This window comes from Cupressus sempervirens, chromosome 8, assembly GCF_028749045.1.
Source record: "Cupressus sempervirens isolate cs-2001-9-10 chromosome 8, ASM2874904v1, whole genome shotgun sequence".
Lineage (NCBI taxonomy): Eukaryota > Viridiplantae > Streptophyta > Pinopsida > Cupressales > Cupressaceae > Cupressus > Cupressus sempervirens.
In genome coordinates, this window is record NC_143125.1 from 501963665 (window position 1) to 501975803 (window position 12139).

Here is a 12139-nt window from a genome sequence, read left to right on the forward strand (position 1 = left end):
TTTGATATGTCAATCAAATCATTTATTGTATGTCACTAACTATTCCAGCAATTGCACTGCTCAAACCATTACATCAAGAGTAGTGGTCATACCTTTGACATTCAGAAACATCCCCAAGTCTCCCATAAGGATAGCTACCATTGAAACTCACTGCAACTCCTTGTTCATCATGTTTATACTCAGCAACATACTAGACCACTAGGTCAATACTTGACATCAATAATAACACAATAACTGATCATCATGCAACCAAATTTGTATCATGATAACACCATACATCACCTAACATCACTGCATCAGTTGTGCTAAAAATTAGCTCAACTCGACCTTTAAATGAATTCCACAATCAAGCAATGATTTCAGCTAGTCTTTCATAGACTCAAGATTGCAAATCACTATCGTACTTCAATGCTTATAAATAACTGAAACCTTGGGCTTCATGACTCAATTCCCAAGAACATTCATTATCAACAATAAATAAACATATGCATTATGAATTCAATTTCCTTCCTTTGGCTTCTATATTTCATCAATATGGTTCGACTCATAAAGCTTCACCATAAAGCCTCTTTAATGACTTTTAATTTTCTTTTGTTGTTGCAACTCAACTCAACAATATATCATTAATGATTGGTAAGTCATTTGATGCATCATTAAAAATGTCCTTTGGCCCCATTCACTTTATAACATTTCTTAAAGTTAAAAAATAACTTTATAATATAACTATTAACTAAAAATATCTTCAATGGCATTATTAATTTAATATATTATTGGATACTCATTATCTCTTTGTCTTGTTTGGAACCATACGGGAACCACTACTTTCATTGCACAACCAACAGTCTTACTAAAAATAGTAAAGATCTGTCTCTATCAACCCCTGACTTACTATGATTAGTAAGCCCCCAAATATCTGCTCAAGCCAAAGGTGCCAGGGCTTTAACACATCAAACACAGTCTGTTCAGGAGCCCTACTATAATTACAAATCTTGACTTTCATGAAATAGTCACTTATTATAAATAGCAAGTGTGCCAAACTATACCAAATGAAGAGCAATCCTGAACATTCCTGACCTCCATAATGGAAATAGGCCTCTAGCACTACCAACTAGGACCCTCTATCTATCAGACTTAGAATACGAGGGTCATTGATTGGCTAAACTAAACATAAACCATATCATTCCAAAACGGAGACATTACAATTGCCCTTCTTCATAAGCCTATATTTCACAACAGAAAAGTTGTCATTCAAAAATTATAAATAATTGTTATTCTCAATATCACAATGAACACCTATGCAAATTTTCAAAGCCATGGCACTCAGCAATTTTTCCAAAATCTATACCCAAACACACTTTATTAATATTTGTTGATTTCACAGTGTCAATATGTGACAGGAAACCCAAGAAGGATTTTAATATCCTTTGATCGGATGATTGTCAAATGGGGCCGATTGATTCTAATGATTCTCTGTAAGATTGTTTACTAGTGTGCAAGTGGTTGAGCCTTACAATTCAAAGGAGTTTATAAGGATTTGTGAACTGTGTTCCAAAAAGCCAGAAGGACCAACTTAGATGATTAATATCTCTTCCATGAAATGAATTCAGAAAAATCCATTTGGCAGGAATGCTTATGATGCCTAAGTGGGCAAGCCCACCCAGAAACAGCTCCTCAAAGTCATGACTGACATTTTTTCGAAAGCGGTTTACTCAGTTTTGGAGTCTGGAAGTAATAGTCAGAAACAAGAATTGAAGGGCAATCCATTCTGTCATTTGGATCTACGGTGCATTTGGCTGAGTCTTAAAACATTTCAGGATGAAAATGGTTTCAGAATGAAAACATTTTGTCAAGCCCACAAGGGGCTTGACATTTATACAGACATCAGAGAATTAATTTTGATTTTGATCAAAGATTTAGTATTATATAAATAATAACATGATTTATATATGAGAGATGATGGTAGAACCCATTTGATTTTGCATTGCCATTAGATTATATTGACACAAAGAGGCTGAAGTTTATTTAAACCATTGTAAGAAGCGTTAAATAATATATAGTTCAATATCATTAACTAAAGTGGTGTCCCTTGCTAAATTGAAATATGAATACAAAATTTTATACAAATTATCACGATATGTGAGCTGTTTTATAGTGATATGGAGACATTCAAAAAATTTCCAGTATGACAAGTTTGAATGGTAAGGAGATTACCAGATTGAAGGCTCTGGCATGCATGAGAAATGTGGAATCACTGAAAATATGCTGAATGGTCTCATAGACCGCCTTGAAAGAGAAAACATTCTGAGGGAATACCATCGGCTTGTGATGTTATATAATCTAGAATCTTCAATGATTTGGATATGTTAGCAATATGTGAATGTGCAGACAAGGCACTTGAATGCTTCGACAGACTACCCCGAAGGAATGTCATCCCACTGAATGTTGTGATCACGGTATCAAAAGACACTCCTATTTATATGCAGATAGCAGAAGCATGATGCGCAACCCATGAACTGTTTGGAAGATGTCCTTGTAGAACAAAAATACCTCAAAGAAATATATTCTTAGAGGATGACATGATGTAATGGAAGGGTGATTTTTCAGATACGACATGCTTTGTTAGATATGTGTGCAAGATAGGAGGTGTACAAAACATATGCAGATTGTTCATCAAGTGTGTGAGACATGAACAAACTTCAATCCTACTAATTGCATTATATACAAATGAGTGATTGGTGTCTATAGTCGACTCCTGTGCTTACAGTGGCTATGTTGAGAACATCCTAAAACTTAAGGCAAGTCTTATAGCTATTGGATTTTGCAGACAACATGTGGGCATACACTCGAAGATGTTTTTCATATATCATTATTAGAAATGCTCAGGCAGGTGTGCTCACACTGTGTGAAATCACAGTTACCCTTGTAAATGTATTGGCGAGGTATTCAAACTGTTTTGTTAAATGCCAAAGGATTTTATCTTTTGTCAATCATCGAAGTGGAGGGAGATGAATTTTATTAGTAAGGACAAGATATTGTGCACAAACTTATTTTTCATTATCATGTATGTTTCATGGGTAGGCAAGAGGGAATTAGACTGAACAAAGAAGTGTAAATGCAATTTGAAGACCAAAATTTGTAATTGTCAACCAATTAGTCACTGTGTCTTTTAGTTTTCTAGAGAATAACTAATTGGCTTTGTATTTTGAAACTGATTATAACCAAGAGTTGTACCCAATCTGAAAGGTTCCCTTGTGTCTATAAAAGGGAAGTGCAGAGTGGATAAAAGGGCACTGGTCTGGAAGATAGAGGGAAGGGAATAGGCTTATGTTCTGATCAAGAAGATTAAAATGTATTTGAAAAAGACTGGATGTACAAATTCATGTTTTATCAATAAAAGTGTTCCAGAATTGTCTACTACTTGTGCTCTTTGGTTTCATATAGATCATTGATATCAAGGATGTTATTGATCTGTCATAAATTCCTTGTAATTGTGATAATCTATACGTGGGTTTCTTCAAGGAAGGATTAAATTCTTAGTATAGGTTGAAATGAATTGGAGAATGCAATTTTAGTATGATTTTATAGCAGCATAAGGGGCTACATTGATGTCAGGCATTGATATTGAAAAGCTCGCTAGTTTGGATATATATTTGACTTGAAAGTACATCCAGATCTTTTGTTAACTCTATGCCCAATTGATCAGACACTGGTCTATGAAACTTTTTTATTCAGTTCAAATACATTCAAATATCTTAATCCCTTTATTTATGTTATTTTCTTTGTATTAGTGCGGATTGGTTAGTTTAATAGAAGAGCAGTAGAGGTTAGATTGATCTATTTTAGATATCCATGCCATTCTGAAGTAGATGATGCTCTTGTTGAATATATGAAGATATAATCTGCTTGAACACAGAAGGGTGCACGCACCTTGGTCTAGCAGAACCAAAAGTGTAGGAGGAATCAATTCGTTTAAAGATTGATCCTCGTCTATTGGCCAGAATCATTGTTAAACTCAATCACAAGGTCTGACATACCTTTGGGGTTTAAAAATCTGCAATTTTGAGCTCCATTACTGAGCTAGTCAACTGTAAGTGTGCTCGAGGATTTTCCTTGTTTTAACTTGGCGGAATAACGATTTCCATACTATTAACTTTGGCAAATTCCATGCTATCCCAAAGTTGAATGGTCTTTGTAATCACTTATTGGATTTCCTGGTTTTACCTTTGGGTAGAATAAGGAATTCTTCCTTTTCTTTGATCAGATTTCACATGGTTTTGAGGATTTTACTCATTTTACCTTGTGTGGATTTGTCATTAAATAGAGGATTCTTCTATGCCTTGTACAAATTCTTCATGTTGGTGCAGACTTCTTTTCCATTTGTGGAATTTCCTCATTTTATTTTTGATGGATTTGATATTGATTTGATAAGTCCTCTCTTGAGATGTCAGACTTCTTGTCTAGTCAAGGAATTTCCAAACACTTAGCATTTTTTTCAATAGTCCTCAAAACCTAGGCAGACTTGGACGTGCAAACCAGAATTTTTCACAAATTTCCAAGAATTCTTGAAGTTCAGAATTTTTACAATTGTCCATGCTTTCACAATTTTCTCTGTAGGCGCCAACTCTACCGATCCCAAAATAGAAAAAGCAAAAAAGCAAAAAATAGCTTTCTAAATTGATAAAAAGGAAAACATAAAAGCAAGATCCTGGATTGGCATTCAAGATCCTGGATTAGCCCCAAAATGCCAAAAAACCAAAACTTTTGAAAAAGAAAAACAAAGCAACTTTTCCTATAAAATAGTTGTCGGAATTAACCTCAAGCAATATCAATCTCCATCCCTTAGCCCTTCTGAACATTGCTATTGTATCAGAATAAACTTCTGATCATACTTCTTCACTTTCACTTTTTTTATGACACTGACTTGGATTAAACTCTCAAAACTCTGAGTCAGAGATCAGAGACTGGAATAAAAACACCTATAAATTAAAAAACAGGGGGTTCCTCATTTGCAATGGTGCAATGTGTGATAATGTCACAACAGAACAGTTGAGGATGGTGGGATGTGTTTCCAGTGAGAGGTACTTTTGGGCCATTTTTATGGGACTGCAGGGCACAGCTATTAAAAAATAGAAAAAATTCAAATATTCATATCACAACATTATTAAAGTATTCATCATAGGCACCTAGAAGCTTAATAAATAACATTAGATTTGAATTGAGATTTCACATGAGCATTGAAAAACAAATTAACAAATTTCAAATGCTTTCATTGTCAATGTGCATACACAATATTAAAGAACTATAAAAAGATGCCCAAAGATTTCAAACTTCAACTATAAAATGACAGAAACATAGAATGGTCATCTCTAACCAGCAAATTGGATTGTTAGATCTGTATCAAAATGAGCCCAAGTTTGAGGTACTGGTAGTATAAGGGGCTGACTTAGGCAATCGAACCTGAGTCCCCAAGTTCCCGAGTTTCCAGATGTTTCAGGGACAGAAATGTATGTAACAAGGAAGGATAGAGGTCCCCATCGAATACAGGTAAAAAAAATTTACAAATTTTTCTTTTACAATAAACTCATTTTCAATAGAAATTTCACTCACAAGTTTACTCTTAGAAAACAGAGAGAAACTAGCTCCTCTACCAAAAAGGGTCCCAGCAAATTTAGGGATGCTTAAATTTTGAGAATTATTTGCCATGTAACCTATAATTGTAAAAAAATTAATGCTGTAAAGAATCTCCAAAATAATCCTACATGAAAGCAAGTGATGTTTTTTCAATCCAGCAATCTAAGCATGTTAGCATAAGGTAAGATAATACCATCTTCAAGGATGGAATTTGGAAACCAGTTACGTCGACCTCCTTGTCAAAACTCTGCAAATGAAATAGAAATTACTTAAGAATAGCTAAACTTATTTGAAGAACAACTTTAATTGCTAATATTTGCTCACAATTTATCTCTATGATTGCAGGAGAAAAAACATTGAAAGAATCAAGGCAGAACATGGATACCTCGTGATACCAAGAGAAAAGGGGAATAATCCCTACTCCATTTATTATCTTTGGTTCAGTAGCCACACCAAGGGCATTGCATGTTTCCATTAATGCACTCAGTTTTTCCACAGAGTCACCCTGGAATATTCATAGCAATTTTCTTAGTAATGCATAGTGCAAACCCAAATTTGTGAACATCAGCTGCAAGAAAGAAACTTTAATATACATGCTAATCCAGGAAGAAATCTTTGAAGTAAACATCTTCTCTCATGTCAATGCACCATTGTTTTCTTTGCAAGGTAGCTTTGATATTTTTTAGTCAACAACCAAGAAGAGAAAACTCTTACATACGCCTCATGTTTCCTGCGACACCAGACATCATGGTTTCCTGGTACAAAGAAAACATGCATAAACCTTCCCTTCAGGGCTGTCATTGTTAAAATAAAATTGTCAAACTTTTCAGCTACATCTCCTGCAACTATAAGAATGTCTCTTTTGTATGCAACAGTTGAAAGTCTTTGTATCCAAGCCATGTTTTCTGGATAGTCTGTATGCAAATCAGAAATTACAAACACCCTCACCCTCAAATCATTTTGTCCTGGAGATAAGTGGTCCACTGCTGGTGATATGTGACGTTGTCTGACCAAATTTGAAGCATTCAGCCTTTTGAGAGGTCGATTTGAGACAATCATATGACCAATATTTTCAGAACACCCTCGGGGACTCCTTGCCTTGAAATAAGGAGATAGTAAACAACCCACATGTGGAGAATTGAGAATATTAACAGAATCACATGACCCGTAAAGCCATATTGACCTAGAAAAAGAGAAATCAGTAACAAGTCAGTACCATATTTACTCATTTATTGGGAAAACTATGTTGAAAATTACAATACTAAACATTTTAGTAACAGATGTGTATGTTGGAGATGATTTGTTTATGAAAAATATCAGGGCCAGTATTTCAAGCCAAGTTTAGGGGAATCTTTAAGAAATAAAACATGAAATGCTATCATCCCTTTCTATATGCTCTGACATCATTATGTTAATCAGCCACCTTTGCAGTAATATGAGCAACCATAGTTATAGGCTATAGCAATGATTTCTTTGGGACAGTAGAAGTTGTTGAGAAGCAAATATAATAATGTGAGATTCATTACTACTTGTTTAAGCAAGATTCTGATTGTAGCTCCCAAAGCTCCATACCAAGATGACAAATTGTGAAAGATATTCCAGCTATTGGTGGATAATTTCAATGATTTGGATGATGTCTAAAGTTTTTATTTTACTAGAGAGCTATCATACTTGAAACATTTGCAAAACTAAGATAGGGTAACATCATATTAGATTTGGAATTGGATGATTTGATTCACCAAATGCTTCACAATTTATTAGTTACACTAAGAAAATATCATTATGATCATGTTACAGCAGCCACACAAATGATTATGATTTTGGATATTAATGAAAGTGATGATATGCCACAATCACTTTTTCTATCCTATCAGCTAACAAGAGGAAGGGTAATCAAGGAATCTTATTAGTTGAACAAGTCTTTACTGGAGTGGGCTCAGTGTGAGAAGATGCTGAAACCTCTCTTGACAAATGACAAGCGTGAGGAAGAAGGATTCAAATCAAAAATTGCGCTAATGACAAAAAAATGTCTTACCACAGGAGGAATGTATGCCAGAGCCCCGTGGCGACTTCTTAGGCATGCATGCCACTACGATTGATGAGATTGTCCATGAGGGAAAATACAAAACAGCAGCCTTGGGCACACATTCAAAGCTATTCAATGAAGTTGATGACACTAGTGATAAGGTTGTTAAAAGAGCATCATGGAGTTAAAGTTTCCAAACCAGCTTATAATGAAGATTTCTTATTTCATTTCATTGGTGATAGATCAGATGATTTATTGTTCAACTTTGAAACCAAACCGATGGAGAGGAATGTTCACAAAACTTCATCTTTTGTCATCTGGAAAATGATTTATTTAGGAAGACAAACAGTCATGAGGGATGGAATAAACTAAAAAATTCAAAACAAAGTAACCACTCTTAAATCGATGGGATCCAAGTGTTTGGCACCTAACTATGATGAGGGATCAATTTGGGACAAATTTCCTTTCAATCAAAGTGCTCTTCTAACTTCAAATCGTAAGTATGCAAAGAAATGCTATAGAGTGAGTTGATTTGACAGGCACAATCTTGTAGGGGAATAATTCAATGCATGGAGCTCAATTCGAGAAAAAGCTGAGTGATGAAGATGGAGCGAGCATTGAAGGAGAGGTATCGAAGACTTGTGGCAGACATAGAAACCCTGCTCAATGGAATGAAGGAAGTTCTGATTTCTACATGTATAATAACAGCAGTTCATTAACCTTGTATGATCTTGATCTTTATGAGCAAGTTAAAGAATCAAGCATTGATGTCTTCTGAAGATGAAGTGCAGCGCACACATTATCTAGGTTGGATGACACGAAGAGCATTGTTGAAAATTTCATCCATAACACCAAGAAATCAGGGTGAAGAAATTGTTTCCCTTGCTGACCAGCCAAATACTATGAGCATGATGGAAGAAATGAAATCAGCCTACTTGCAAATGATCCATGATAGAGATGTGACTAACCAATTTCTTGATGAGGCTTTATTTTTATCCAAGGAAACAAAGGCTAAGATTGATGAGCTACCCTTGACCTTAAATCAATTAGAGACTCGTTGAACAACCGCCAAAGAGAATTAATTGAAGCAGAAAATCAGCTTTATAGGAGGGCCAAGGAGATTGGACAAGTGATTGAAACATTTGATGCCATATAGTGCATTGTCCCCTATTGGAACTTTACTTGATGGCATATAGTGTAATGTCCCCTATTGGAACTTTGTGACCTGTTTTGAGCAATTTGGAAGTCTCCTAAATTTTACAAGGAATTCTTACTTTATATGGATTGACTAGGAGTTGACTGGGATGCATCAAGGGACCTCCATAATCATTTTGAAGATTTTGGTTGTAGTTCCTATTTTTTTGGGAGGATCCCTGCATTTTGGGGAGACTGTCAATTGGCTTGCAGCATTCAAGTATCATCCATGGACATGTGGCTCCAGCCAAATTTCAGTTTTGAGTCCAAGTGATCAATTTACGAGTAAATTGGGAAACACCAAATTTTTCCTAAGTTGGCTTAAATAAAATAATGTTAAAGTAGAATTATATAGTCACTTTATATTACAAAAACATAAAATAAAGGCAACATCTTAATAATAGTATTATCATCACATAATTGGGAAAAAAAAATGGATCTGCTACCATTCTTAATGCGAAATTGTGGAAGCAGCAATTTTTTTCAGATAAAGCCAAAATGCTTGTGAATTGCGAAAAGCTAGGGTTTCATCTGCAATTTTTTCATAGGAGCTGGGTTCCCCCTCCTCAAGCTCATGCTGGTCGAGGATAAGAGACTATCATATCTAGTGTCATGTCCCCAAATTTAAATGTAATAATTAAATTTAATTAATTAATTAACTGGTCCCAGAATTTAAATAATATAAGGACCTTTAATTAGTTACTTTAATTAATTAAGAAGGAGCCCAAGTTAATATTTGTATTTGTGGTTCCGATTGATTTAATATATCTCAGACCCATTTTTATTTTGTTTCTGTAATTTGTATCACCATCAGCTATCTTTGTACACCCTCAGAAAGTTTTCCGACAGGTATTTAAGCAAGGCTTGTAGGTAGTCTTTGGGTATGCTTTTGGATTATTTTCTATTGACTGCGAATTCTTGTTGGAGTTCTTGATCATTCGCCATTTCGGAAGTGAAAGATCTTCCTTATTTGGCTCGTGCGGTTTCGGTGGGATTCAACCCTCACCCTATTCCGTTGTTGCATGTATTACTTCGCTCAGATCTGGCAAATTGGAGCATCACCTTTGGCAAATATTAATTGAAGGATTATTTGTATTCAAGTCTCTATTATTGTCTGGAGTTCATCTAAATTTGTTGTTATATTTGTATAAGCAAAATCGCCGTCATTGTTGTGGCTGTATCACTTCTCACACAAATACTCACTGACGATTGTCCCTCCTCCAAACTTTCGTACTACCCTTCATTTGCAATGCACAGCCTACTAATTCCACCATATAGCCTAAAACATACCATCATCGTATGGTTTGAAACACCTTCACTGTATGGACTTTGATTTGTACCGTACGGAAGTCAACTTGACACACCCACTGTACGGCTCCTGCTTCTTCACTGTATAGCCCTCCTGTGGATACCATACAGCCTCTCCTGCGCCTTGCTCCAGAACTGTACAAACTTCTTGACAGCAACTTTGTACTTTCTCCACCTTCCTCCACCGTACAGACTCCATTGCGTCGTACAACTGATCTTTTCATTCATGTACAGATTATTCAAGCTTCATCTCCGTCAGTTACCCAATCCTCTGTTCTTGGGAACATAACAATGGTATCAGAGCATAAACCATTGGGAGCATCTCCGAAATCGTTTGGGAAAGTGGCCATGCAGCACGGGCAGTAGCCACGCGCACGGGCAACTGAGGCCGCGCAACATAGGCTGAGGCGGCTCAGCATGGGAGCATCTCTGAAATCATTCAGGAAAGTGGTCACACAACACAGGCAGTTGCCACGCAGCACGAGCAATTGGGGCCGCGCAGCACGGGAGCATCTTCGAAACCGTTCGGGAAAGTGGCCGCGCAACATGGGCAATGGTCGCGCAACATGGGCAGTAGCCACGTAGCATGGGCAACTGAGGCCACACAGCATGGGTTGTGACCACACAGTGCGGGCTGTGACCGCGAAGCACGGGAGCATCTCCGAAACCATTCAAGAAATTTTCAAAACTTTCGAGAACATTACCGAAACCGTTCAGGAACATTACAGTGGTATCAGAACTAGTGATATTGCCAGCCTGTTGGGATGATTGAGAGATTTTGGTACTTGGATCACACTATGGCCCCGAATAGCAATGGAGAGTGGTGGTTGAAGGCACTACAAAGGATTGGCAAAGAGCTTAGTGAGGGTGTTGATCTTCCATTAGATATATTAGAAGTATGTTTGTGTCAGGTGAACTAATTACCTTCAAGATTTATATAGAGAATCCTCTCGTCGATTAAGGATGCCTTAAGTCAACCCAGGCTTTTGAGACACCATGACAAGGATAAAAGATTGGCAGCTGCAGCATGTCTTAGCAAGGTCTTGAGAATTTCAGCTCCTAAAGCACTGTACGATGATAACACCCTGATAGAGATATTGCAATTGATAGTTGACAGCTTTCAAAGTCTTGATGACTTCAGTAGTGACCCTTTTGGTAGGAGATCTACAATATTGGAGAATTGTGCAAATGTCAAAGTAAGTAATCTTCTCTTAGATCTCGAATTGCAAAATTTGGTCCATGATATGTTTCATCACTTCTTGGTCACGATCAAGGAAGGTCATGATACTAAGATTCCAATTGCTATGGAGAGTCTTATGATTTCGTGCATTGAAGAGATGGATGAGATATCCCAACCCATCACATATATGTTATGGGTTGTTTGTAATCTAGATTGTATCCCCTCTATAGCAGCATATAGATTGGTCAGTAATGTTTTCAAGCATTATGAAGAAAAACTCATATTTCATTTGCACAAGTGGGAAAAAATGGATGACAACGATAAGGGTGATGCTTTACATGAGGAGAATGAAGACATGATTATAGGGCCGCTCCAGGAGGATTTGCGAAATCTTTCTACGACACCAACATGGGGAGAACACCAAAAAAAATGAAGAGGTTGTTTGCATGGATCTTGTTGTGCCCAAGGTTGTGCCTGTCACCAATGCACTATCCTTTTGAGGAATTTCTATTAGTTGCCGAAGTTGTGTTCATCATAGAAGCAGTATCTGTTGCTAAGGTCCATGTTTGTCATCAAGTTTGTGTCCGACACCATTGTGTCCATCACCGACACCAAGTCTGAGTCTGTGTCCATGTTCGTTGTCAAGTTTGTGTCTGTCGCCATCATTGTGTCTATCACCATCGTGTCCATCACCGTCATGTCCATCATCGACACAGAGTCTGTGTCCGTGTTCATTGTCGAGTTCATGTCCATCCCCATCGTTGTGTGTCACCATCGTCTCCATCACCGTCATGTTCGTC

At 36.7% G+C, this 12139-nt stretch overlaps 1 protein-coding gene across 2 annotated transcripts in view; it reads right to left on the reverse strand.

The window, feature by feature from the left end:
* LOC149543389 (uncharacterized) overlaps positions 1-12139 on the reverse strand; it is a 240212-nt gene that overhangs the window by 141538 nt on the left and 86535 nt on the right. For both annotated transcript variants that reach the window (XR_016355631.1, XM_089798187.1), the window contains exons 2-4: positions 6346-6814; positions 6017-6136; positions 5825-5878 (exon numbers count right to left, since the gene is read on the reverse strand). Coding sequence is in view for 1 of the 2 variants with exons in the window: in XM_089798187.1 (XP_089654313.1) it covers positions 5825-5878; positions 6017-6136; positions 6346-6814 (643 nt within the window). In the remaining variant the exon portion in view is untranslated. The remainder of the gene's footprint in view (positions 1-5824; positions 5879-6016; positions 6137-6345; positions 6815-12139) is intronic.